The 27,796-nt window shown below is 33.3% G+C and overlaps 4 protein-coding genes and 1 non-coding gene across 5 annotated transcripts; 2 read left to right on the top strand and 3 right to left on the bottom strand.

The window, feature by feature from the left end:
• The first annotated feature begins 270 nt into the window (after positions 1–270).
• LOC116032946 (peroxidase 27-like) lies at positions 271–2,812 on the top strand. Its single transcript, XM_031275696.1, has 4 exons — positions 271–513; positions 632–820; positions 936–1,101; positions 2,340–2,812. Exons 1-4 carry the CDS (start codon positions 292–294, stop codon positions 2,744–2,746), a joined length of 984 nt encoding a protein of 327 aa, XP_031131556.1. The 5' UTR covers positions 271–291; the 3' UTR covers positions 2,747–2,812.
• A 1,835-nt stretch (positions 2,813–4,647) lies between these two features.
• Positions 4,648–7,345, top strand: LOC116032907 (peroxidase 2). The gene is made up of 5 exons (XM_031275644.1): positions 4,648–4,857; positions 5,592–5,780; positions 5,860–6,025; positions 6,790–6,978; positions 7,128–7,345. The coding sequence occupies exons 1-5, from the start codon at positions 4,648–4,650 to the stop codon at positions 7,343–7,345; spliced, it is 972 nt and encodes a 323-aa protein (XP_031131504.1).
• A 740-nt stretch (positions 7,346–8,085) lies between these two features.
• LOC116032722 (peroxidase 3-like) lies at positions 8,086–11,425 on the bottom strand. Its single transcript, XM_031275425.1, has 4 exons — positions 11,156–11,425; positions 10,209–10,406; positions 9,940–10,102; positions 8,086–8,770 (listed from the first exon to the last, which is right to left on the bottom strand). The coding sequence occupies exons 1-4, from the start codon at positions 11,372–11,374 to the stop codon at positions 8,355–8,357; spliced, it is 996 nt and encodes a 331-aa protein (XP_031131285.1). The 5' UTR covers positions 11,375–11,425; the 3' UTR covers positions 8,086–8,354.
• A 4,208-nt stretch (positions 11,426–15,633) lies between these two features.
• On the bottom strand, positions 15,634–17,465 carry LOC116032654 (peroxidase 3-like). The gene is made up of 4 exons (XM_031275323.1): positions 17,215–17,465; positions 16,887–17,084; positions 16,636–16,798; positions 15,634–16,241 (listed from the first exon to the last, which is right to left on the bottom strand). The coding sequence occupies exons 1-4, from the start codon at positions 17,413–17,415 to the stop codon at positions 15,826–15,828; spliced, it is 978 nt and encodes a 325-aa protein (XP_031131183.1). The 5' UTR covers positions 17,416–17,465; the 3' UTR covers positions 15,634–15,825.
• Positions 17,466–24,053: 6,588 nt separating this feature from the next.
• Positions 24,054–24,125, bottom strand: TRNAT-CGU. Its single transcript has one exon. It is a non-coding gene; the product is annotated as a tRNA-Thr (tRNA).
• Positions 24,126–27,796: the final 3,671 nt, after the last annotated feature.

The following is a 27,796-nucleotide window of genomic DNA, read 5'->3' as shown; positions in this document are numbered from 1 at the left end:
TTTATATGGTCCAATAATAAGTGGTGTAGGCTACGTACAACCATGTTGCATGCAAATTTTATAACATTATTTCATGCAAAGTCCACCGGCAGTTGTATTGTTTATTTAGATTGGATCAAGTTGATTACAAGTTACAATATTTCATCATCATCTTCTCTGTCAGATCCTCATAAACAAATACAAAAATGTTCATGAATCCTAGTATAAATAACCCGCAGTTTTGTTTGCTTGATCTATCAACTATCAACTATCAAATCTCGTAGGTAAAAGCAAATTTTGTTGTGATTAAGAATGGCTTCACAGAGGAACTATGGAGTTCTTGTTCTGCACATGATGTTTTTCCTTGTTGTGTCTCACTATTGTTATGCACAAGGCCTTAAAGCTAACTTCTACAAGAAAACATGCCCTGGAATGGAGTCTGTTGTGCAAAAGACGACGGCTCGCCTCATTTCCAAAGCACCAACTCTCGCGGCTCCTTTGCTCCGAATGCATTTTCATGATTGTTTCGTTAGGGTATGCAGTATAATTACCATTTCGGGTTTTCGGATTTTTTTAATAATTATGTTGTTTTTTTTTTAATTTTAATTTTCAAGTTTAAAATCGATCGAATTTGATCTCAATTGTTTTGTAGGGTTGTGATGGTTCTGTTCTATTGAACTCGACGAGTAATAACCAAGCAGAGAAAGATGCAATTCCCAACCTAAGTCTCAGAGGATTTCAAGTTATAGATGCTGTAAAATCTGAGGTAGAGAAGAAGTGCCCCGGGGTTGTTTCTTGTGCTGATATCCTAGCATTAGTAGCTCGAGATGCAGTTACAATGGTATGTTATGAATATAAATTCAAAAACATTATATTATGATGACATATATACCCTAGTTGAAAAATCAAAATAGTTTTGGGACTATATAATTTTAGTATATAAATGGATGTCACAGCTTAATGGACCATTTTGGAAAGTTCCATTGGGAAGAAGAGATGGAAGAGTTTCTAACATGTTGGAGGCTTTGAACGACTTACCCCCTCCATTTGGAAACATTTCCACCTTAACAACAATGTTTGCCTCCAAGGGTTTGAACAAGAAAGACTTGGTTGTTTTATCAGGTAACTTATATTAAGATCACTAGCAACTGTCATATAATATTATAGAACTTTCTAACGTACAATTAAACCTATAACTTATATTAAGATTACCATGGACATAAACACTAGCAATTGTCATATAATATTATAGAATGAACTTTCCTAAGTATAATTTCTGCGCGTCCCCTCACGTATGCCAACCAGTTATTTTTTATGACTCCATGTGTGGACCATAGTCTCTTTTAATCGAGTGATGAGAAAATTCAAACTCATGACATTTAGCATTAGATTTATTTTGATACCAAATTAAATCATATGCTTCATTTCTACTAAAAGGTTAAAGAATTAATGATTGTTTTGGTCCTTGACTATACCGTAATATCAAATTAGTCATCAATTATCAATTTTGACCAATTAAATCCTCAACTATTGATTTTGTAACCAATTTGGTCCTCTGTAATTACCAAATTGGTCATCGATTAGTTTAACGGATGACCAAATTGGTTACGAAATCAATAGTTGAGGATTAATTTGGTCAAAATTGATAGTCGAAAACCAATTAAGTAATTACTGCATAGTGTCCTCGACTATCAATTTTGACCAATTAAATCCTCAACTATTGATTTCGTAACTGATTTGATCCTCTGTAATTAGGGCTGTCAAAGTGGGCCAAAGCTCGCGGGTTGGCCCGCACCCGCCTCGCGGTGGGGCGGGTTAGGTCATGAAAAAATAGGCCCGCGAAAATGCGGGCCTAATGGGGCGAGCCAAAATTACCCGCAGCCCGCGCGGGCTAACTCGTGCAGACCGCGGGCCGGCCCGCGGGCTGTAAAAAATATTTTTAAAAATTATATATATATATATATATATATATATATATATATATATTCACACACTGTGAATATATATATTATTATTTAAAAAAAAAAACAAAAAGAGGAAGATGAAAAGTCCGCGGGCCTAACGGGCCGGTCCGCAAAAGCCCGTCTGAACTTTGGCCCGCGGTGGGGCGGGCCTAACGGGGCGGGCTAGCCCGCTTTGACAGTACGATCTGTAATGATCAAATTAGTCATCGATCCGCTTGATGGAGGACAAAATCAACAGTTGAGGATTAAATTGGTCAAAATTAATAGTCATAGACCAATTTAATAATTACAGCATAATCAAAATGATTGTTAATCCAAAATTAAACTGATAGTTGAATTGCACATATCTATAAATTTGCCGAACACTAATTGCATTCACTTTTTTGTTTGGTACAGGAGGACATACAATAGGAACTTCTCACTGCCCACCCTTTACCGACCGCCTCTACAACTTCACCGGCCGAGGAGACACCGATCCTACGATGGATCCCAAATACGTTGCCGCTCTGAAGAAGAAATGCCGACCGGGCGACAGCACAACACTGGTGGAGATAAATCCTGGGAGCTTCAAAACATTCGACGAAAAATATTTCACCGACGTAGCGAAGAGAAGAGGTCTCTTCCAGTCCGATGCCGCTCTCCTCAACGACAAGCAAACCAGGCGTTATGTCGTCCGGCAGGTCGCCACCGGCGGCGCCACCTTCTTCAAAGACTTCGCCAAATCCATGGTGAAAATGGGGAAGATTGGGGTTTTGACTGGGAAAAATGGTGAAATTAGAAAGCAGTGTGCTTTTGTTAATTAATTTATGTTGATGTATAATTAAGTGGGTCGTTTAATTAATTTATTAATTAGTAATGGTGAAATAAGGAAGCACTGTGATATTGTTATTTAATTTATAATTTAAATAAACAAAAAAAAATATATTGTAAAATCACTTATTTACATTCTTTGGCAAAAAGGATTGGAATAAAGTGTGTATTATTATTTAATTTAGTTTGATAGTAAGTTACATTATTGAATACGTATTTGTGATCTGTTCTGATATCAATTTTTAAGATCAAATGCTTAATTATCATTACGTCAAAAGTTACTATTTAGTAGCGAAGGCATAACATTATTTTCTTATACTTGTGTAGAAGTTAGTGCTATGTTCAATGACAAGATACTACACTCAGCTCTCCAAGTCACCGCCCAACAGTATCCCAATCACCCCATTCCCCTTAAATGCACATATAAAAAAAATAGTTGATAAGTAAAATATCCTACTAATTCTTTATTGTCAAATGTGATGGTCCCTGTTGAGATAATAAGTCTAGGGTCGAGGGTAATAAACTTATTCAACTTTTTAAACTTGTTTGAAAATCTAATAATTAAAATTACAAGCATTAGTTTTTAACAATAGCAAGGTATGTTGAAATCTTAACTAAATAGTAAAAAAAAAAAATCATTAAGAGTTTATTCAGTGAAAAATGTCTTAGGACACTAGTAAGTGATTATGACTTATGAGTATGAAAATATAATTAAGCAATATAAAGCATTATACGAAAATAGATGCGTGAAAATAAATGATACAAAAACAATTTATAGTCGTACAAGAGTTATTCCTAACAACAAGACTAAAGATGAGCCTACGTGCTCTCTATAATATTTTGTTCCACGTTGCTTGTGAAATAAAGAGTAGCGTTGAGTGGTTCAAGCTATCGGACCAACCCACTAAGTTTAATTTCACGCTAGCTCACTAGGGCTATTGGGTTTAGCAATTTCAAGCTATCGAATTAATTTTCTTATTGGGTTCAATTTTTAAAATCTAAATTAAACCTATTAATTTATTAATTTTTTTCAGATCAACCTATCAATTTCAATTCAAGTTAAGATTATATTTCTAATTATATGCCTGCAACAACTTGGGAAGGTGTCTTCATTTTCGATCACAAAATATTTAAACATGATGAGTTGCAAGCATGTTAGGTTTTGTACATATTTCTATAGTAGTGTTAGGCCACAATTATTATAATGTTAGACCAAATATTACTATAATGTTAGGCCATAATTTATATTTGATTGTCAAGTCAACTGAGCATAACCATATATATATGTCTTGGGTACAACGTTGTCATTGTTCAAACATCTCCAAATAATTAATTAATTTTTTGAGATCGTAGCTCTGGTTGGATAAAACAGTATCGCAGTCTTTGTTTATCTTCATCTGTTCAATAAAACAACACATAAAATTCTTTGATTTAAGAAACGCTCGGGATAAAATCTGCCTTATGAATCTAACTGATAATGACCTTAAGGAGATAAATCAGTTTAGGTTACTCATAGTTGATCAATTCAAATCAAGAAGGTCAATATATAATTTTTACCGGAGTCGAACTATAGCTTTCCACTCAAACCATAAAAGCTAATAAATAGTTATCATAGAAAGTAGATTTTCAAAACTTGTAGTGATTAAGTTAATTGTTTGAATGACTTGAGGACTTGAGAGCTTTAAAGTCTACAAGCTAGACGGCAAAAAATATTTATGTGTATTTACTTGGGAACTCATATTTTATGTTCTTGTCAACTGGTTTGAAAACATATTAAGAATTGCAACACCTGCTCGCACGTTTCTTCATTCTCACTATAAAAAGGACAATGTTTTTGATCTAGCTCTACCATCCACTTCCAAATAAACACCGAAAGAAAATTCTTTTCCTAAAAATGGCTATTTCAACTGTCCTTCTTCCTATGGTTTTGTCTCTTTCCCTCGTACAACTCGCGTACGCACAATCCTTGGATCAAGGGTTTTATGCCAACACATGCCCCAATGTGGTCGGCATTGTTAAACGCACGACGGCTAGTTTCATTTCTCAATCGCCCAGCCTTGCAGCTTCGTTGCTAAGATTGCATTTTCACGATTGTTTTGTTAGGGTAAGCTTGCCATTTCATGCATGCATGACTCCTTGCATATATATATTGAACAAAAAAGTTTCTAAGAATGTTAGTTATTACTATTTCGAAGTGCAAAATAGTAAACAAATTGTTATAAGGAATCTATTTATGTAACATGCATGGGTGTTAATAAGACTGATAGCACTTACCATTATGTCAAAATTTCTTAAATACACTTGCTGACGGGATGTTGGACTAGGTTCTCGAAGTCGACACCCAATAATCCCTTCCTAGCATCTGCCAAACCTATTTTAATACTAATTATTATATTAAACGCTTATCAGTGTGCCAAAAATTATAACTAGTGAAAGTGCATTTTTTTCTTTATACTTGCATAACCGTCAGTTTCATGTTTCGAAAATAATTGTTAGACTCGGGCGTCTAAGCTGACTCCCAACACCGGCCACTTTTCTTTAGTGGTCCAAAATCCAGACTACTTCCAACCACCTTGCCATTGGTGGACGAAAAAGTCATAACATTTTTTTTATTTTCAATATAATCACTTTTTTTGTGGTGTGGTAAAAAAAATGATTAGAATTTGATGCTTTTTCATCAGTACAATTATGTATGATATATTTATTACACCGGATGTTATTAGAACTAGTGTTAATAGTATATACACGATATAAAATAAATAGTATTTATAATTATATTCATGCTCAATTGAACATACAATATATCTATAAAGATTGAAAGTTACTTATTTTTGTCAGGGATGCGATGGTTCTGTGCTACTAAACTCTACAAATGGGATCCCAGCTGAGAAAGATGCAATCCCTAACAAAACCCTTAGAGGCTTCCAGGTCATTGATGCTGCAAAAGCCGCTTTGGAAGTGGTCTGTCCCGGTGTTGTTTCTTGTGCTGACATCTTAGCGCTGGTCGCCCGAGATGCGGTCACAATGGTAATGAAACTTGATTTTAAATAACTAATTAGAATTAAATTTCACTTAATTGGAATGCTATATATATATTTAAGTGCAGATCAATGGGCCATACTGGGCTGTTCCTTTAGGGAGAAGAGATGGAGTAGTGTCACTTTCCTCAGAAGCCTTAAACAGTCTGCCAGCCCCTTTTGCCAACATTAGTGATTTGAAATCAACTTTTGGTGCTTTGGGATTGAGCGTAAAGGACCTTGCTGTTTTATCAGGTAAAATATTCATTTCTTTCATGTTATATATTCTCGAAAATAAATATAAAAGGACAAATCACATTTCTAGTTCTTGAATTATTCTTCTTAGAAATTTCATCCCTACTCTTACTTGTTGCACAAAGTCTTGATAGGGTGATTTATCTTTTCTGTGTGAGTTGTTGGCTAGCTATTACACGATAATAGAATTTATCTTGTACACACCCTCAGAGTGGTTTCAAGTTTCCTTCTTCACCTAAAAATTTTTCGCCAACAAAGACAAAGAGGTGAGAGAAAAAGGAGGGAAAAGAAGTTGTCAAAAAAAAGGGTTTTATGCACCCCGCTGGGTGTGCCACACGCGCACCAAGCATTTTACATTTTTCTATTTCCTCTACAATGTAATATCTGTCTGTACATATTTTTTCAACCTATTGAAGCACAAACCGTCAATGCCCCACTGGAGTGTTTAAACGTGTGACCTCCCACTTGAAAGAGTTAGTGTCATCGAGTTACAACTTACAAGTTACTTGGCGCCCCACAAAAAACTTAAATAACTGTGAATTCAATTTTTTCTCAAACCCCCCATCTCTCCCTCCCAAGTTAGCTTGTCTTCCCTCTATCAAAAAAAAATAAAATAAAATAAAAACCTCCAAAAAAATATTCTTGGTGACGTTCCAAATTTGTCAATTTTTCATAAAAATATGTGCCAAAGTAAACTTGCATTGTATGAATGCATATAATGTGTTCTCTAATATCCTCTTTTCTTTTTACCGTGTGGTAAATAGGAGGACACACAATAGGCATTTCACACTGCCCTCCCTTCTCGGACCGGTTATACAACTTCACCGGCAACGGCGACACCGACCCAAGCATGGACCAGCGCTACATACAGCAGCTAAAGACCAAATGCCCGCCGGCGGACGTGACAACCACCGTGGAAATGGATCCCGGAAGTTCAAGAATCTTCAACACAGGTGTTTTGAATATTACTGACTCCATTACATTATAATATATGTTCATTTATACTTTCTCAACTTATTAAAGCACAAAGAGTCAATACCTTGATACTCGATCTCATGACCTCTTATTTGGGACCAATTGACCATAAAAATCTTTGACACAGGTTACTTCACTGCTGTGAGCGCAAGAAAAGGGTTATTCCAATCCGATGCAGCTCTTCTCAACGACGCTGAGACAAAGGCCTATGTCCAACAACAAACCAACTCTGCTACCTCAACTTTCCTTAAAGACTTCGCAGCGTCAATGGTGAAGATGGGTCAAATCGGAGTCCTCACCGGCAAGGCCGGAGAAATCAGGAAGAATTGTGCTCTTAGAAATTAGGGGTGTTCAACAGAACTTAGTCCCGGCTATTCAGGACACAAAAGTGTTTAAGAGTAAAATTTGTTGATTTGGTAGTATTCTGGCATTATTTTCATTGGTTTGGTCTTGACTATTTGGGACAGCTCTCTAAAAAACGTGTGGAATTTGTTTTAATTTCTAAGAAAACATTCATTACTTTATAAATTTAGTAATTTTTTTCTCTGAAAAAAAAAATGTTGCATATGCATTATTCTAAGGTGGAATGCCTCTTTTTTTTTTTTTAATTAATTAAATGTGGATTTTGTCAAATAATTAAATATTTGCAATTATGTCAAAAATGAAACTAGTAATGAAGGTATAATTTTATTTTGGAATGCCTTTGTTTTTTTATATTTGTATAACATTCGGTACAATATTTAGGTGCTAAACTTTATCATCTAAGCCAATGCCAGTTGAATTTTCAAAGTTATGGGATACCAAAGTTTCAGCATGCATGCATGTGGAATGTGTTTGGATGTGAAGCTGGTAGGGTTGAGTATATACCACTAGGGTGCCTGATTGGAAGAAGCATGATTCCTATATGATGGTTACGAGTCAAGCTCACCGCACAAAAAAAAACTATATATACAATACATTAGTGTGCTATATGATTAATTGTTAGTTTTATATATATATAAAAAGTTTAGTGTGGTATATGATTATCTGTTACACTGATGTAATTATTATGATCAAGTTAAATATTGTAATACTTATAACTGAAATTATACAAAGTATACCTTTATTATTGACTCATTGAGCATCTCACCCAATTGTAGACAAAGACTAATGAAACGGTCTCATACAAATTTTTGCAATAATATTATTACATACGTCAAAGTAGCAAAATATATAGAAAACAATGGTGAAGCACTTTCGTACTGAGGATGAGGTTATTTATACAATCTCCTTATCCTTAACATATATCCCAGACGACACGACATTATTGAAAACATGTGACAAATCAAAAATCCAGGATTCTTCAATTCACCTGTTAATTTACAATTGCACAATGCTTCCTGATCTCACCATCTGACCCTGTTTTCACCTGAATCCTCCCAAGTTTCTCCATCGATCTTGCAAACTTAGCATAGAAACTTTGAAGTGATCCCTGAGCTAGCTTGTTGACGAACGATTTTGATGTCGGGTTGGTTAACAAGGCTGCATCGGACTGGAAAAGCCCCCTTCTCTTTAGCACCAGTTTGTAGTAGCTAAGGTCGAATGTTCTGAAACTCCCAGGATCCATTTCTGCAATGATTTCGGTGTCGTTAATCCACTTGCACTTTCTCTCCTTGAGAACCGTTGCATACTCGCTGTCTAGGGATGGATCTTGGGCGCCGTAAATCCCGTTAAATTTGTATAGACGATCGGAGAAAGATGAACAGTGAGATATGCCAATTGTGTGCGCACCTAAAAACGTATGTTTTTCAATAGGAATCATAAAAATAGTATACTTTAACTTAATTATTGACCGAGCAGTTTAGAGAGTCGAGTCCAACATCCTACCATCGAAACGTGACATTAACTGCTATGTAAGTATGAAGAAGTAAAGTTGTGTCTTTGCTATTACTTATTTTGGCGTAGTAATAAGCTTTTGATGTGGTAATTGGTATCAAATAATGTTACATGTTTGAATCACATTGAAAGCATGTTGTGTAGTTGGAGGTGCTGGGAGGGATTGTTGGACGGCGGCTCGAAGAGCCGATGAGTCCAGCACCCCTCTAGCATCCATAGTTGCAGTAAGAGCTAGACGCTAGTCCTAACTCCTGGGAGGTCTAGGTCGTGTATGTGTATGAGTGTATCTCATATAGTATATTATATATATTATATATATCTCTTTCTTCTCCTATTTTATATATATATATATATATATATATATATATATATATATATATATATATATATATATATATATATATATATAAACAAGAACAGCTGCCCGGAGACGAATCGTCTTCGTCCGGCTTCGTCTCCATGGCCAAGAGATGAAGGAACCTTCGTCTGCCATGGAGACGAAGCGGACCTTCGTCTCCATGGCCAGGAGAGGAAGCCCGCCGGAGACAATTCGTCTTCGGCTGGCTGTTCTTGTTTTTTTTTTTTTTTTAATTAATTATTTTATTTAAAATTATTTTAAAATATTTTTTTTTAAATTGGTAACCGGAAGATCAGGTCAAACAAGTGACTTTGGATTCATTTGCATGAATTTGTGTAGTTCAGGGTGTTTTTTAATTCGATGGCCTAATTGCAGTTTCGTGTATAGTTCGGTAGCTTATTTGACCCTTATTCCTTATTTTAAAATATTAATAAAATAAGTCAATTCCTTTTTTGGTCCTGGACTNACCACTCGTTCGAGTTAACTCGGCTAACTCTGTCGAGTAGGGTGAGTTAACTCGGCCGAGTCCGCCGAACTCAACCCAGTCGGTCGAGTTAGGCGCTAGGCGGCTGCCTAGGGAACAATTTGCCTCGGCGTAGGAATGCTTAGCCCATATGTTGTGCTTAGTCGACCGATTTTTACAACTCATCGTGGTGGTAAGAGCTTAATCTAATGTAAATTAGATCGAGATTAAGACTAGACTTACCGGAGAGTAAGACCAGGTCCTTGAGGTCTAGCCCATTGTTGGCAAATTGGGTCTGTAGAACAGTGAAGTTACCAAACGGAGGAGGGAGATTATAGAGAGATTCTGTGGCGTTGGATATTCGGCCATCTCTCCGGCCAGTCGGAACATTCCAGTAAGGACCCCCCTATCATTTTCCGATGATGAAGAACAAAACACTGATTCATGAGAAAAAGAAAAACCCAAAACAGAATTACCAAGAATATGTTGTCATTAAGACTAATAATACTTACAATTACCAGAACAGAATCTCTGGCAGCCAAGGCAAGAATATCAGCACAAGAAACAATTCCAGGACACTCTTTCTCCACTATCCTCTTTATCCCATCAATGAATCCAAAGCCTCTCAGTGTCAGATTCGGGGATGCCGTCTTTTCAGTCTGGTTTTTTGTGGCTGAAGTGAAGTTCAGAAGAACAGATGCATCACATCCCTGCAAAGAAAACAACAATACTGTTAAAATCAAGCACTTATTACTATACTAAAAGTTTAGCTCACCCTAAGCAAAGGTATAACTTTATTTCCTAGATTTAGCCCGCCCTTACAGCACTAGTCTTATTGGGACTTGAACCCGTGACTTGGCTCTAATACCCCTTAGAATCAAGCGCTTAACATTACACCAAAAACTATAGCTCACCCTAAGCGAAGGTGCAACTTTATTTCATTATAGACCACCATCAATTTTCGAGAGGTAGGGTGTTGAACTTGGTCCATCCATATGATACTGGACTTGGCTCTTACCTACTTCCGTCAAACAATCCCCTAGCCACATAGTAACTTGGTCCTTAGTGGCCTCCACTCAACAATTCCCTCCCAACACCAGTCTTGCTAGGACTCAAACTGTGACCTGACTCTAATACCACCTAGAATCAAGCACTTACCACTACGTCAAAAGTTATAACTTACCCTAAGCAAATATGTAAACTTTAGTTCCTTATAGATCGCCATTACATTTTCGAGAGGCAGGGTACTGGATTTGGCCCTTCATTAACCTCCGCCCAACAATTCCCTAACCACGTGATGTTGGACTTGACTCTTACCTACCGCCTCCGCCCAACGATTCCTTAGCCACATGGTGCTAGACTTAGCCCTTATTAACCTCCGCCCAACAAACATCAACACAGAAAAGGACAAATGCTTTTTAGTTTATAAACATACATGTTTTTGAAATTAATGAATTACCCTGACAAAGCAATCATGGAAATGCAATCTGAGCATGGCTGCTGCTAAGGATGGAGCATTTGGGATGTGCTTCTTCACATATTCTTCAACCAGTTTCTCTGCTTTTGGGCAAGTCTGGGCATAAAAATTCATCTTCAGTTGAGCATGAACAGATCCTGCAATAATTCCTAGAATAATACACAAGGTTATTAAAATCCCAAAATTGCATAATTTAGTCATTTTAGTGTACTTCACAAGTACTAGAAAGTAGAAACTGTGTTCTTTTCTTTCGATCAGGGGTTTCTATATTCTTGAGCCATCTCGTAAAGCCACGAGCTTATTTATAGGACGCAATGTAACGTTAATGTCAAGTCCAACAAACAAGAGAGCATTTACATTATACATTTCAAATCACTCTCCCTATATATGTATATATATGTATATTTAACATGTATCTGTTTCTCAAACAACTAATTTTACACTTGTATTACTAATCAACCAACTTAACATCTTTCAATTTTTAGCATCTAGCCTATAACTTTTAAACCTTGTGAATTTCACTTTTCAACTAAAAATGTCAAATAGAGCCGATCGCTAAGGAACTCACAAAAAAAAAACAAAATATTAAAAAAAAAAACTTGGTGTATGTTGAGTGACACGTACTGGCTTCTACCTACGCAAAACGTAATACTCCGTAATTAATAGTTCGATGTAAATGTAAACCTAGCTAATTAATTATGTTGCTATGAATTTTTTAGGGTCCATTTAAAAAGTAGGCAAATGACTTCTTGAAAATACTTTTTAGAAAATGAGTCATCATTTTCTAGAAAACATTTTCTTTTTTTCGTGTTTGGTTGCACACCAGAAAATCGTCTTTGTGTGTTTGGTTCATTTTCTGAAAAATGAGTAGAATTGTATAATTAAACATTTTAAATATTTTATTTAAAGTATAAAAATATGTATAATAATATTAAAAATAATATTATTTATCAAAAAACAAAACAAAACAAAACAAACAAATCCAATTTCCGGATTTCCAAACAAGAACCGAGATCGCAAAATCAACTCTTGGAAACTAGGGGTGTTAGCGAACAGAGCTTTCGACAAACTACTCGTGTTCGTGTTCGTGTTCGGTAAGTGTTCGTTTATGTTCGTTTATTAAGGTAAACAAATATTAACAAACAAAATTTAAAGCTTGGTTAATAAATGAACAGAGTCTGAACAGTGGTAAGCTCGTTTGCTAAGAGATCGTGAACAAGCTCATTTGTGTTTGTTTAGTAATGTTCGCGAACAAGCTCGTTTATGTTCATTTAGTAATGTTCGCGAACAAACTCGTTAAGTGTTCATTTAATAATGTTCGCGAACATGTTCACAAACATATATAGTTGTGTTGTTTGTTTGGTTATTGTTTGTGAACGTAGATTATGTCTTGTTCACGAATGAATTGTGTTCATTAACATGTGCAGGTGTTTGGTAATTAAGTGTTCACGAACCTCTTCATGAACATACACGAACATGTTCGTGAACGTTAACAAACACTAACGAACGCTTAACAAACGAACACGAACGGGATTTTTTAAAATCTTAACAAACGAACACGAACACTCCAAAATCCTTAACAAACGAACACGAACAACTTCCGTTCGTTTATGTTTGGTTCGTTAACAGCCCTATTGGAAACCAGTCGGCCAGACTGATGTCGCATTGAAAACCAGTCAGCGGGACTGGTTTTCGATGACTGATTTCTGGTAGCTTGGTCTAGTAGAGCAACAGAGGCGTGGTAGAGGGCAGGGCTTGGTCTAGTAGAGAGAAGTAGCATAGGTGTTGTAGAGAGACTTGGAAAATAACTTCATCACAAAAAAAAAAACAAAAACAAAAAAAAAAACATTTTTCTAAAAAAAACATACTAATTTTCCATTGACTAATAGCACATTTTCTGTTCACCATACTTTTCTCCCTCTTGCCAAACACTGAAAACCCGATTTTTCAGATTTTCAAACACACCCCGGATGTATTCGGTCTTATATGCAAATTATACCATGCATGAGGATACACCTAACATCGTAGACCTTAGTCTAAAATAATATTTACATTCTGTATATACAATTAACATATTATATACTTTCAGTTAACATATTATATGCATAATTTGGACAAAATCTACCATGCACATGGTGATGAACTCTGATTCATAATATAACAATTGCTTTTTCAGATAATAGCTAGCATGCATCTCAAATATCACGACATTTCCTCAAAAAAAAAAAAAAAAAATTGCGACATCACATACAAGTGACTATCCTAGGTTGTCCAACACTAAACTTACACAAAAATCAGCACAATTTACATTGAAAAATATCCACTATGAACTATGATATGGAGAAATAGAGACCTCATGAAAAAGACCCAAGCTTGACTTATTGCTGAGTCAAACTGGTTGCTATCCAAGGAATTATTAGTTAGATGTAATGTAAATCTACTTTGGTAGATATATATTATATTTTGCCTATGTGATGTCCTTGAGTTTTCTTAATAATATTTTTGTAATATAAGTAAAATATAAATTTATTGTTCAGGTTTTATATTCATTATATTGGGGTCCATCTCAACCAAGTTGATTGTATAATTAGTTTAATAACTATTAGTTTTAAGTCCAACTCTCGGTGAGAGTTGTTTATTATTAGTTCTCTTGGTTTGAACAGGTTATTTATAGACAACCTAAGTTAGTTTACATTCTTATGGTCTTTTGTCGACTCGAGTTACAAGCTAAGGTAAATTCCATCCAAAGCGCACGTTCGAATATATATCGACTGTGGACTTTTCATAAATCAAAGGTTTATTCATCAATTATAATTTTAAAAAAGTGTTAAATAGGCCACTAAACTTTTACACTTTGTGTAATTAAATCATCCAAAAAAGAAGTACAATTAGACCATTAAAATTCAAAATGTCAAATTATATATAAAAATTATTTTTATTAATTTTTTAAAAAATTAAAAGTAAAAAATTATTTTTTAAAAAATTTTAGAAGAAGGTGGAGCACAGCCATAGTTGCCTCCACCTTCATCAGTTGTGAATGAAGGGGGATGACAGCTCTCGTTGCCCCCTTCTTTGTCCGATTTGGACGAATGGAAGGCAGCCATGGTTGCTCCCTCCTGAAAAAGACCATTGAGTAGTGGCTGTAAATTTTTATATAATCTTTTATAAAGAATGCTATGAAAAGATATAAGTCTCATGAAAAAAACTGAAACTCGACCAAGTTGCGGTCTATCTAAAAAATGTTAAATAATTAATACTCTGTAATTAATAATTAGATAATGACAAGGTTGGTAGATATATTAAGTTTTGCATGTGTGGTGTGCAAAGTTTTTTAAATATTAAATTTTGTAATATAATTAAATTATATATATATATATATATATATATATATATAAATCTGTTAATGTGGTTGCGTCTTCCCGTGTGGTCGGTGCGGTATACACAATTATGTATTTAAATATACACCACTAAATATTAGAAAATGCATAACAATTAAAATATACAAAAACACACAACACACTCGAAATAATACACCATAACTCCCTTGTCCTTAATTGTGCATTTCCGAACACTGTGTAGCGTATATTTGCATATTGGTGATGCGTACCTAATGATGCATATTTGTATTGTGCATTTTCTAACACTGAGTGGTGTATATTTGTATACATAGTGGTGCGGCCGCACTGACCGCACGTTAAGGCGCGACCACACTTGAACTCTACTATATATATATACTGATTAATTTTCATATCTTCTCTATTCATTTAACTAAAAGTTTATGCCATATTGATTATCAGTTTTAGTTCATTTCACCAAAACTTGACTTAATTACAATTGAGTCAAGCCTCTTAATTGCTATCTGAATATCAGAACGTGTAATAATTAATAGTTAGATGTCACGTAAACCTACTTTGATCAATATACTATAGTTTTGTATGTTCAGGTGGTTTCCTAAAGTTTTTGTTAATATTATTTTTATAATATAATTAAATTTTGTACTCAAATATATATATATATATATATATATATATATATATATATAATTAAATTTTAAAAATATATTTATTAATTAAAGTTTATGTCATATTTGTTATCAGTTTTAATTTGTTTAATATGGTGTTATTTAATTTAATAGTAATTTTGTTCTTTTAAAAAAAAATTAATAATATTATTGATTACATGTAATAGTCTAATATGATGAACTACTTGTAGACACACTGGACACCCGTTAACGGAAATTATTCTGTGGACCTGGATCTAATTGATACAATTACATATTAAATGTTCATAATTTATATAATAAATGTTCACAATTTAAATTGTGAATATTTAGCATGTAAATTGTGATAATTAAGTCTACGTTGCAAGGTAAACCCGGGTTCATGGTATACTATTGCCCGTGGACGGTGGGCCTAGGGGCGCAAGTAAAGTCACTAAACAAACTCAGCAATTTTACCAAATAATCAAATTAAATATTATTACAGAAAGCATCAGAGTAGCAAAATAGAAAACAATATAATGGTAAAGTACAATGGACCACACACAGTAAATCTAGTTACTGATGAGGTTATTTATACAATCTCCTTATACTTAACGTAAATCCCACACGACACGAGATTATTAAAAACTTGGGACAAATCAAAATTCAGCTGTTAATTTACAACTGCACATTGTTTCCTGATCTCACCATCCGACCCAGTTTTCACCTGAATCCTCCCAAGTTTCTCCACCGACGTCGCGAATTCGGCATAGAAATCTTGCAGTGATCCCTGAGCTAGCTTGTCGATGAACGATTTGGTTGTCGGGTTGGTTAACAAGGCTGCATCGGACTCGAAAAGCCCCCTTCTTTTGAGCACCAGTTTGTAGTAGCTAAGGTCAAATGTTCTGAAACTCCCAGGATCCATTTCTACTATGGTTGTATTGTCGTTAATTGACTTGCATTTTCTCGCCTTGAGAACCGTTGCATACTCGCTGTCGAGCGATGGATCTTGGGTGCCAAAAACCCCGGTGAAGTTGTATAGACGATTGGAGAAAGATGAACAATGAGAGATACCAATTGTATGTGCACCTAATATATTTCAACAAGAATTGCAATCAGTGATATAACTTTCAGAATTAAGCGTTTACCACTAAGCCAAAATTATAACTGGTAGCGAAGACAACTTTATTTCATTATATATTTGTTTAGTAATCAGCATAGGACAGTTGGGCTTGACCGTCAAACCGTGTAACTGGGACTTTAAGAATAATTTACCCTAAGTAGATTAAGATTAAGATTAGACTGCAACAAAATAAAGCGTTTACTACTATGTCAAAGGTATAACTAGTAGAAGGTAAATTTTACATTCGTGTAACAGTCAGCCTTATATTTTTATGATAGCTAGACTCAGCAGCTTAAAAGTAATAATCAATTTAAGAATAATTTACTCTAACTAAATTGAGATTAAGACTCGAGTTATTACCCGATAATAAGACGAGGTCCTTGAGGTCTAGCCCTTGGTTGGCAAAGAGGGTTTGGAGAACAGTGAAGTTACTAAACGGAGGTGGGATATTGTTGAGAGCTTCCGAGGCGTTGGATATCCGGCCATCTCTCCGGCCGGTCGGAACATTCCAGTAAGGACCACCCTATCATTTTCCGATGAAGAACAAGACAGTGATTCATGGGAAAATGTCAAAAAACCATAATGTTTTCATTAACACTAGTAATACTTACAATGACCAGAACAGAATCTCTGGCAACCAAGGCGAGAATATCAGCACAAGAAACAATTCCAGGACACTCTTTCTCCACTATCCTCTTTATCCCATCAATGAATCCAAAGCCTCTCAGTGTCAGATTCGGGGCCGCCGTCTTTTCAGTCTGGTTTTTTGTAGCTGAAGTGAAGTTCAGAAGAACAGAAGCATCACACCCCTTCAAACAAAACAAAACAAACCAACATTATAAGCTAGCACAGAAAAAGACAGAAATGTTTTTTTAGTACAATTAACTCTGTTATAATGTAATATCTGATATAAACATGTTTCTATAATCAGTGAATTACCCTGACAAAGCAATCATGGAAATGCATTCTGAGCATGGCTGCTGCTAAAGATGGAGCATTTGGGATGTGCTCTTTCACATATTCTTCAACCAGTTTCTCTGCTTTTGGGCAAGTCTGGGCATAGAAGTTCATCTTTAGCTGAGCATGAACAGATCCTAGAAAACACAAGATTAGAAACCCAAAATAGCAAAATTTAGCCATTTTTAGTGTACTTGTAGCTTCTCAAGTACTAGAAACTTTCGATCTTGGGTTTCTATATTAATTCTTGTGCTATTTCGACAGGAAAGCCACGAGCGTATTTATAGGCACTCAATGTAACGTTAATGTCAAGCCCGACAATCGTTAAGCTAATTTTCCTATATTATATATTTAAATGGGAAAAATAGAAATAATATTTTTATAACAGGTTGAGACAAAAGATTGAAGCCATCAACTTTTAACAACTTATATATACAATATTAAAATGTGTTTCAATGAAAAGCAATACTTATATGATGACTAAGGTTTATATAGCCTAAACTAGGGCCATAAAACATAGGGTGATGTTCCATTGAGAATCTCTCTTACTGTGAGAACTTGCGAATTTGCACCTAATTACGCACAATCTCATATTCTAGTACACAATGCATGAAATCTACCCAAAATAGCTTGTATGCATTTATGTAGACGATTGTGCATTGACTAAGTGGAAGTTCAAACAATTGTTATACGACATACCAAGGTTCATATTGCATTATGAACCCTTGTCCAAAAATTATGTGTTTGTAGTTAACCGATATTGTACTTTGCCGTTAACCATTTCTGTACCTATAAACAAATTGAAGGCACATAACATGATAATTACAAATACATAACATGATAATTAGAAACACATAAGCTATTAATTGCAAGGCATAATATGTTAATTGCATACACATAACATGTTAACCAGCATCTTATTATGTGTCTGCGATTAATATATTTTGTACCTATAGTTAACCGTTTATGTGTCTGTAGTTATCATGGTATGTATCTATAATTAGTTAATTACTATGTTATGTGCCTTTAATTTATTTATAGGTACAGAAATTGTTAACTACATGTACAGAATGTGTTAACTGCAGGTACATAATGTGAAAGTTATTTTTAAAGTAGATGTCAATCACAATGCAATGTAGACTTTGATCCATGATATAATTTCGCAATTGAAACCCGTGGCCCAAACTAGTGCAGTATGTGTTTGTGTCTTGCCTTAATTATAGATTATGTATAATTAACAAATTATGTAACTTAGCTAATAAAGTTGTTTTTGATCGTACAAAAAAAACTGTCACTAAAGATACTACTTTAAAAATTAATCCAACTCTCAAGCAAGCTAGGCTGTCTCTAACTAATCTGTGCTTAGTTTAGTTCTCTCCAACAAATAAACTATTATTTGACCAATATGAAGCCATTAAAAAAAAAAAAAGATTAGTTGAAAGGCGGTCTTTTCTTAACCGACCATCTTCGTACATTAACAAATATATTATTATTATTATTATTATTTATTGTTATTATTATTATCTCTGATTACATATTTTCTCAATCAATCACCTATGACATCCATACCATCTCATCTACATCTGGATTGGTAAAACATAGTAGGGTGTTTGGTAAATAGCTATTAGTTGATTGATTAATTGATAGCATTAGTTGATTGTAGAAAAATGTTTGATAAATTACTTGTTTTTTTTTTAACACTACTGACTCTATTACAATGCAGTATCTGTTCATAACTACTTTCTCAACCTATTGAAGCACAAGAGTCAATATTGACTCCACTAAAGCTTAAACCCACCACCTCCCGTATAAAGGGAAGGGTTTGATGCCACTGGACCACAAGGTCCTTGGCGATAAATTAATTGTTAGTTGATACTTGATTACATGTAAAATAATTTTCTCAAAAAGCTAATCGAAAAAACTGTTTTGAGTAGCTTTTTGAATTTTAAAATTTTGGAGTAATAAATTGTTACAAAAACCTAATTAATCAACACTCATATTTGATTGTTTAACCATGTCAAACAGCTAATAGTGATCAAATAAGTTAAAATTAACTGATAAACTAAATATGTTACCAAGCTATTATTATCCTAAATTACTCAAGTGTACATCAGTATCATCAAAGAAAATAAAGAAATCAAATTAAGCCCGACCAGAACTCTGAGTTCAAAATGAATTATTTATATAAAATTAAATAAATAATTAAGCTGTATAAATGATATACTTTGACCGAGAGATATCATGCATAGAGACGGTTAATTAATGAGGCAAGTAGAACTGTTACATATCTAAAACTATATCCCATCACCTACTCCAGGCCATGATTCCAAATAATAATGATTATAATACTTTTTTTTTTTAAACATAATGATTATAATACTAAGAAATGAAAAAATTAGTACATATTGATTAAAATAATATATATTTCCTAGCTGCATGCATACTATGCATTACCTAAAATTTTCTAATTTCTGGCAGCATGTTACTACACTACATACGACGTTTGATTCGTAGGGTGTCTAACATGCAGAATGCATGGAATATATATTGCTCCGAAATAAATTCATTAACTTTTACTTTAACGCTGGTCCTTATGTAACTTAATCTGTACCACAAGAAAAATATTGTGATTAAATTTTATATATTCAAGACTTTTCTTTTTTTTTTCCCCCCCTTTTTTTTGCTTATGTGCCTCTTGCTTTGTGTTAGGCCTATGTACAATTATGTTTACTTTAGGCTTGTGTGTCATTGCATTGTATCTCTTAAATTTAAAGTTTTCTCCAAAAATTTTGACTTGTATCCAATACAAATGATATACCGGTGCCAATAAGTACCATATAGACTTTCCAATGTGAAAAGAGTTTTTCATGCAAAAAATATGAAAGATGCATTTTAGGTCAATGCACTTGTACTTGTAGATAGTAAATTGTGCATTTTTAGTTGTCAAAAACTTGTTACCATGTAAATCTAGACCATTTAACAACTTGATCTAAAGAATCCATATTATTTCTTATTTTTAACACGGGTTATCTTTTTTACATGATCCCCTTCTCCTTTAGCAAGATGCTTGCACTACCATCACAATGTTATTAATTTTCATAATTTCATTTTTCATCATCACCAAATCACAGTTACTATTAATGTAGCACTATATGTCTATATAATATTTTTGGTATTCAAATTTGAGATAAAAATAAGAGAAAATGCAAAAAATATGAATCATTTATTAAACTTTTAAGGCAACCTAAACAATAAGTTATTAATTAGGATGTTGTTTTACACTTCTTTTTCCATACAACATTCAATATCTCCACTAAATTCAATTTAGATCAAATTTGTCAAATATAACTCTTACTCAAGAAAAATAACCTCAGACTTTGTAATTGCAATTTGCTTACCAACTCGCAAGTTGTTAATTTTGAAGGCTAAAATTCGTGTGAGACGGTCTCACACAAGTGTCATCCAATTTTGAATGTGGGTTGAATGTTTGATTGCTTACCAAGCAGCCAATGATATTACTAGCCAAGTCAGCTCATTCTACTGTATATGTTAGTGGGCATGTTTGTCATCATGTTCTTGAGAGAAATGAAAGGAGAGTGGAGGGGGGTGGGGGTGGGGGTGGAGGATCTTTTTATTTATTTTTATTTTTAAAAATGAAGTTAGTGAGATTGCTACTGATTTGATAATACTACTATAATAGAGGCCTGGTTGCTAAGGGACAGCAGGGGAAAATTAAATAATGAATGTACTTTTGTAATTAACTATAAAGCCAAAAGCAGTTTGGTTTTAGGAAATTATTTATTGGATGGAAATTTTTAAACAATTTGCTAAGACTAGACTAGAAATTTTGTGTAAATAAGTTTGAGGTGACATGATATATACGTTTAATTAATTAACATGTTCTATGAGATACATTAGTAATGTCAATGAGGTGAAATTCTAATAAAAAGGGAATGAGAGGTTACCTATTGAGGGTTGTGTTTGAACTTATGACATTCTATTTGGGAGAGTTATAGTTATGCCGCTTGATTACAATATCTTTGACGGAGATTTATTTTGATGAAGATTTAAATTTGTGTTATTTTAAATGTTATTATATAATAACAATAACAATAATAATAATAATAATAATAATAATAATAAAATTATATTACTCTATTATTTCGTATTCGACGTGTATAGTCTCAATATAAATTACTGCATCCTTTCGATATGCGTTAGATGGGAAAACACGAAGTTGGGTAAACAAAAATTTACCTAATTTAGTTTTTTTTTTTTTGAATACTACTGACTCTATTACACTGCAGTATCTGTTCATAACTACTTTCTCAACCTATTGAAGCACAGTCAATATTGCCCGCACTGAGGCTCGAACCCACCACCTCCCGTATAAAGGGAAGGGTTTGATGCCATATATCATGTCAACTCAAACTTATTTACACAAAATTTCTAGTCTAGTCTTAGCAAATTGTTTAAAAATTTCCATCCAATAAATAATTTCCCAAAACCAAACTGCTAATTTTGGCTTTATAGTTAATTACAAAAGTACATTCATTATTTAATTTTCCACTGCTGTCCCTTAGCAACCAGGCCTCTATTATAGTAGTATTATCAAATCAGTAGCAATCTCACTAACTTCATTTAAAAAAAAAAATAAAAATTAACCTAATTTAGTTAAGAAACATGTGTTCCACTTTTTTACCTGCACAAGATTATACTTCTATAGAAGGGGCATGTGGTGGTCTCATGCGGCTACGGCATTGTTGAGAAATGTATCTCGTTTGATGTGTTTTATTTTGAAAGGCATCCGTTAAAGTGGGTAAAGCATAATTATGATACTAAAAAATCACAAATTTAATTCTTGTCAATATTTTTTCAATTGAGTTAATAGCGCATGATCATTCCATTATGATTTAGTGATTTGCAAGCTATTAAATAAAAGTGGAGTTTACTAAAATCACTGTATAATATTCACTATCTAATGCGATATTTTGTGGTTAAGTGACATGTAATGACTCTCTCAAATGGGAGGTCATGAGATTGAGTCTCAGTGGAGGTGATATTGACTCTTTGTGCTTCAACAGACTGAGGAAGTATAGATGAACAAATACTACAATGTAATAGCGTTAATAGTACTTTAAAAAAAAAAAAAAAACCTCTTTATTTTCATTGAATACTTGTAAATTGGCAAACTCAATCATAAGTTAATAAATTTTAGGGATACTAATTTTTATATGCAATTAGTCAACATCATTACAATTTATAATTATACTTTATTCCTAACATTATCTTCAAGGTAATTAAAACTAAATGTCATAAGTTTGACCTCACTAAGAATAATTTTGGTGGGGTTTATAAGTTAATCTTTCTCTATAAAGTATTATGATTAGTTATCATCTTGGGATATATTCATTGATTGTATTAATAATATTCGTTGATCAATTTATATTGTAATTTTAGTAGAAAAATATAATTATGTATTTATCTTTTTTATTAAAAATAACTTCACATATATAATATATTAGGTCAAAATAATGCATACTTGGTGATTACAAAGACTCTCAGTGGGAACGGTCTATTAGGCTTCTTGATTTGAGCCAGCAGTCAGCTATAGATCAGACAACTTAAGATTATTTGCCTCCTTTTGGTCTTTTAATTACCAGCTAAGACGCAAATTTTACTGTGGACAGCGGTCCACCAAGTATTTTGGTCCAAGTGACAAAACAACGTCATTTTGATTAATGAAAACAGACGGATGAAACTGTCTTCATTCCGCGCAACTGCAATTCCCTTTCAACATAACTGCAGTTTCAGACGAATGAAACGGCCTCCGACAACTGCAGTATCAGTTCAACACAACTATAATATCAGTTCAACACAATTGTAGTATTATTTGAGATGAATTGTAGTATTAGTTAGGGACACAACTGCAGTATCAGTTCAACACAACTGCAGTATCAGTTCAACACAACTTCAGTATCATTTCAACACAACTATAGTATCATTTGAGATGAACTGTAGTATCAATTACGGAAATTTACGAGAGTCGTTTCTCCCACTTATTGAAACAACGTCGTTTAATTTTGGTGACCTTGGTGCACAATGCATCATTGTGGACTGCGGTTCACGATATAAGAACTACAACTAAGATTACAAGGCAGAATTTATCTAGTGCACACCACCAAATAGTGATTACGGGTTCCTCATCATTAAAAAAAAAAAATAGACACATACTTCAAAAATAACTGATAATAGCTTACAACATAAAATATAATTTTAGATGGACGCGTGTACTACATACCGCCACAACGAATACCTTGTAATCCCTTAACATATATAATTTAACAAATTGAGAGAGATAGAGAGAGAGGGAGAGAGATTCTTCTCCCTCGATCTTCGAAAAACTAAGATCATATAGATTATGACATCTTAACCACTAATGTTAGGGTTGAGATATGAAGTCGAAGGTTTTGAATGCTTTTATAAGTGATTTGTGACAAAAGCAAAATCAAGAAAAGGATTCCGTTGGAAGGTAATTACCATTTGAGGAATTAAATAACCATATCATATATTATTTAATGTATCTAAAATAGATAACAATCATATATGTATTTCAACCAAACACCTTGTGGTCTAGTGGCACTGGTTGCACCCTTGTATAGTACAACTTTGAAAACACAATGTACAAAATGTACAACTTTGAAAACACAATGTACAAAATGGTTAGCACTAAAAAATGGATGATTGAGACTTGTTATGTTTTTAGATTAGATTGTTTTATAATTTTGTTAATACCTTATTCAAGTGTAATGATTAGTAAAAGCCTCTAGTGAGGATTGAACTCACGATCTTTCGCTTACGAAGCGAATGCACTACCACTATGCTATAGAGGCTAGATTATTAAAAATAACCTAAATTTATGTTGCTTTGATACCTACTATCCACTCAATCAAAAAATACTCTAAATTGGAGAAGAAGAAGAATATGAGTAAAATAAGCCCTCAAAATTGTTATTAGAACAATTGAATTCATGTATTGAACTCCAAAAAAATTCAAATTAATAAATCATTAAACTTGAAAAAAAAAAAAAGTAACTAACCACCTTGTTGAATTAATAATTTCTTCAAAATGTTAATTAAAATAAAAGATAAAAGTGAATGATCATCAATTTTAATCACTTAAAATAATAATAAAATTGTATTGTGTATTAAAAATTATACAACCAACTAAATATTAAAACTTTAAAATAGAACTATAAAGTTTATGAAAATTATAAATAAACACATCTATAATATGTTGTGGTTGGATATATAGCAAATCTATTCTTTTAAAATACATTATAAAATTCAAGAAAATTTAAAAATGATCTTTTATAGCAATTTTGATGGTATACATAAAAAATGGTCAGTAATAAATACAACTTGTAAAATTTATAATTACCATAAGTAATAAATATAGTAGAATAGATTTCAAATTAATTTTTTTTTAAATTTATGAAAATAGACAAATATATACATGAAAGCCCATAGATTAATACAAAGTATTTATCATGTATAAAATACATTTGCAATGTGTCTAACAATCATTATGAACTTTTATATATAGCAATAAGGTATACATAAAAGATGGTTGGAGGTTCTTAATGTTGTTAGACAACCTTTATTAAAAAATTGATTATAGATCATCTAAACATATCTTAATAAAATATTTAAAAAATTATAATCAATTAAGCATATTAATTTATAATTTAGCCATTTAAGTTTTATAATTCTCTAAGGGTCCATTTGGAAATCATAAAAATATTTTTCGAGCAGCAGTGGTGGTGGTGGTGTGGTTGTGGTACTGTGGTGGTGGTTGATAAATGCATTTATATTCACTTATATCCAATATTTTATCTATCTTCTTATTGTTACTACTACTACCTAGAGAATGGATAAAATACTTACAAGGAAACCAAATAGTACACTACAAGAAAAATGCACAAAGACAACAGTACAAAGACAACGGTTTTTGACAAAAGTGTTGTCTTTTGTGTAAAAGACAACAGTTTTGTCCAAAACCGTTGTCTTTGACGCAACACTTTTATCAAAGACAACGGTTTTTACCAAATTTTTACCAAACCGTTGTCTTTAGTGTGTTGTCTTTGTGCATTTCGACAAAAGACAACACCACAAAGACAACGGTTTTAAAAAACCGTTGTCTATGTGCATTTTTTTTTAATAAAAGACAACGGTTTTATGTAACCGTTGTTGTTGGTGTGTTGTCTTTGTGCATTTTGTCCAAAGACAACACCACAAGAACAAACCAAGAAAAAAGTCGAACAAAAGAGCAAGAAGTTGAATTCTCGCATATATTGACCATTGTTCAATATTTGGACCATATCTCGGTCAAGAAATATCCAAATTAAGTGATTCTTGTGCCATTGAAAAGAAGACTCAAAAGTCTACAACTCTTATGTAGACATTAAAGCCTAAAAAGAAAGTCACATGGGGTCAAAATCGTTCTTGAAGTTAAAGTTCCAAACTTATAGAGTTTGCCCAAAACCGACCCATGTTCATATGCTAAATATTTCAAAGTTAAAATGAATGGGAAATGACAAGATAGTGCAAATCGAATCAACTGTGCAAAATCTAGGGAACTCGTACTGCTTGGTGGATAGCCGTCCCCCAGCTCGTCCATGTCAAGGTAGTGTGCAACTGAAGAATTTGTACCCCTAGTGTATGCACGTCCCTAAGGCTATCCCTATATGCTCTGCCACTTATTTAAGCTCGTTTTCACTCATTTTTACACGGTTCCGACCCTATTCGAATCCTAGTCATTTTCTTTCACTTCCTTTCATATTTTTAGGTTAGATTAGGCTTAGATTTAGGGTCCTAAACATATTTGAAGCTTGTAATCAATGATTCAACACTTGGATTCCAAGATTTACCATCCATTTCACTAGAGAAGTTTTTCTTTCCCTTATCTCTTTCTTTTACAAGATTTATGTTTATTACTTGTGTTTTCGTGTTCTTTATGCTATTTAATCATAAGTAGTTAGTTTTTAGACTTGAGTAGGGTTGTATTATCTATCTTGATGTTTAATTTGTGATTATTGCAAAATGGGGAAGAACTTTAACCTACGTTTCATGTATTTGTGAAGGTTTTGTGTTTATATCTTGTTAATGTTTGATGTACACATTCATTATCATGTATTTAGAGAATTCTTGGCTACAATGAGAATTTGGGTCAGGGATTTGAGCCACCCATTGCATAAATCCAATTTGCTTCTATGAAAATAGGAGAAATTGGGGGTTTAAGATGCTTTGTGTGCTTGATGAACTTGGAATCGTTACACCACGAGAGTGAGACAACTTCTTGTTTGAATCCTTGTATTTTTGTTCACGAAAGTGGCTTTAGACTAGGATACCTATGTGCAATCTCGTTTGAATTCTTGGTTATTTATTCTCGCTAACCCCGTAGGTTGTTGAAACATCTAGATGATAGTGCCCTTAGCTTGAGTCCTTTTTTTTTTTTTTTTTTTTTGTGTTTATCTTGTGTATATGTGTTAGTATTACCATTTCCTTAAACTTGTTGTTTGCTTAGCTTCTTGTGTATTTCATTATGCTAGTGCTTAGTTTCTTGTGATTGCATATTACGTGCCATAACCTTCAATCCCCTGAGGACAACATTTCACATCCGTACACTCACCATAACTTGTTAGTGCTACATCGGTGGTGGTATTAATAATTCGGAAACTAGTTTGAAGAGAGTTTAGAGAGAAGAAAAAGACGAAAAAATTAAAGAATCTGGAAAAATATATTTAGATAAAAATTTGGAAAGACATTTTCTGCCAAATTGAATTTTTTTTTCATTGACCATAATAAATATTTTTCCTTGACTTTATTTTCTTTGAATACCCAAACATAGAAAAATCTAAAAAATAACTTCCGGGAGTCATTTTTCAAGTTACCAAATGGACCTTACCCAGAGGTTTAAGACACTAGTTGATAGACTTAATTACAACTTATAAAAGGTTAAAAACATATTTGACTTTTCATATAATAACATTCAAGGGTTTAGTTGACGCTTTTCTTTTTAATTTTTTGACTTCCCATAACGGTAATTTCCACGAATCATTATACCATGGACCAAAGTCCAACCATTGACCTAAGATACATTTTTAATAATCGGATGTTCACTTTTAAATATACATTATTTATGTACTGAAAATTCATTATTTAGTATATTACCAAATAATGAACCTTCAGTACACATTGCTAAATAGATAATGGTCCACAATATAATTTGTTGGGTTTCCACTTCCTCATCCCAAATAATCCCCTGAGTAGGAAAGGCAACGGGGTGTGACAGGAAAGGGGAATTCCCATCTCCGTCAACTCCTAGTCAAAGTGTCATCTTAGTACAATTTAAAACAAAAATAAAAAATAAAAAATAGCAACTTAAAAAATACAAACTACCGAAATTTCAATTCCTATCCAAAAATAGCAAATGCAGATTAAAGATAGTCCAAATGTCTTTTCAAAAAAAAAAAAAAAAAAAAAAAAAAAAAAAAAAACCAAAA

The sequence above is a fragment of the Ipomoea triloba genome, chromosome 10, assembly GCF_003576645.1.
Source record: "Ipomoea triloba cultivar NCNSP0323 chromosome 10, ASM357664v1".
NCBI lineage: Eukaryota > Viridiplantae > Streptophyta > Magnoliopsida > Solanales > Convolvulaceae > Ipomoea > Ipomoea triloba.
This window is presented reverse-complemented; position numbering and strand designations above follow the sequence as displayed.

What these genes read in the sequence shown, in the direction of transcription:
- LOC116032946 (XM_031275696.1), top strand. Translation starts at nt 292, where the DNA reads ATGGCTTCACAGAGGAACTATGGAGTTCTTGTTCTGCACATGATGTTT. An exon ending in CTCGAGATGCAGTTACAATG is followed by an intron (nt 821 to 935) that starts GTATGTTATGAA and finishes TGGATGTCACAG; the next exon opens with CTTAATGGACCATTTTGGAA. An exon ending in AGACTTGGTTGTTTTATCAG is followed by an intron (nt 1,102 to 2,339) that starts GTAACTTATATT and finishes TGTTTGGTACAG; the next exon opens with GAGGACATACAATAGGAACT.
- LOC116032907 (XM_031275644.1), top strand. Translation starts at nt 4,648, where the DNA reads ATGGCTATTTCAACTGTCCTTCTTCCTATGGTTTTGTCTCTTTCCCTC. An exon ending in GGACCTTGCTGTTTTATCAG is followed by an intron (nt 6,026 to 6,789) that starts GTAAAATATTCA and finishes TGTGGTAAATAG; the next exon opens with GAGGACACACAATAGGCATT. An exon ending in TTCAAGAATCTTCAACACAG is followed by an intron (nt 6,979 to 7,127) that starts GTGTTTTGAATA and finishes TCTTTGACACAG; the next exon opens with GTTACTTCACTGCTGTGAGC.
- LOC116032722 (XM_031275425.1), bottom strand. Translation starts at nt 11,374, where the DNA reads ATGACTAAATTATGCAATTTTGGGATTTTAATAACCTTGTGTATTATT. An exon ending in GAGATTCTGTTCTGGTAATT is followed by an intron (nt 10,103 to 10,208) that starts GTAAGTATTATT and finishes GGAAAATGATAG; the next exon opens with GGGGGTCCTTACTGGAATGT. An exon ending in GGACCTGGTCTTACTCTCCG is followed by an intron (nt 8,771 to 9,939) that starts GTAAGTCTAGTC and finishes ATACGTTTTTAG; the next exon opens with GTGCGCACACAATTGGCATA.
- LOC116032654 (XM_031275323.1), bottom strand. Translation starts at nt 17,415, where the DNA reads ATGGCTAAATTTTGCTATTTTGGGTTTCTAATCTTGTGTTTTCTAGGA. An exon ending in TCCATGATTGCTTTGTCAGG is followed by an intron (nt 17,085 to 17,214) that starts GTAATTCACTGA and finishes TTTTGTTTGAAG; the next exon opens with GGGTGTGATGCTTCTGTTCT. An exon ending in GGACCTCGTCTTATTATCGG is followed by an intron (nt 16,242 to 16,635) that starts GTAATAACTCGA and finishes GAAATATATTAG; the next exon opens with GTGCACATACAATTGGTATC.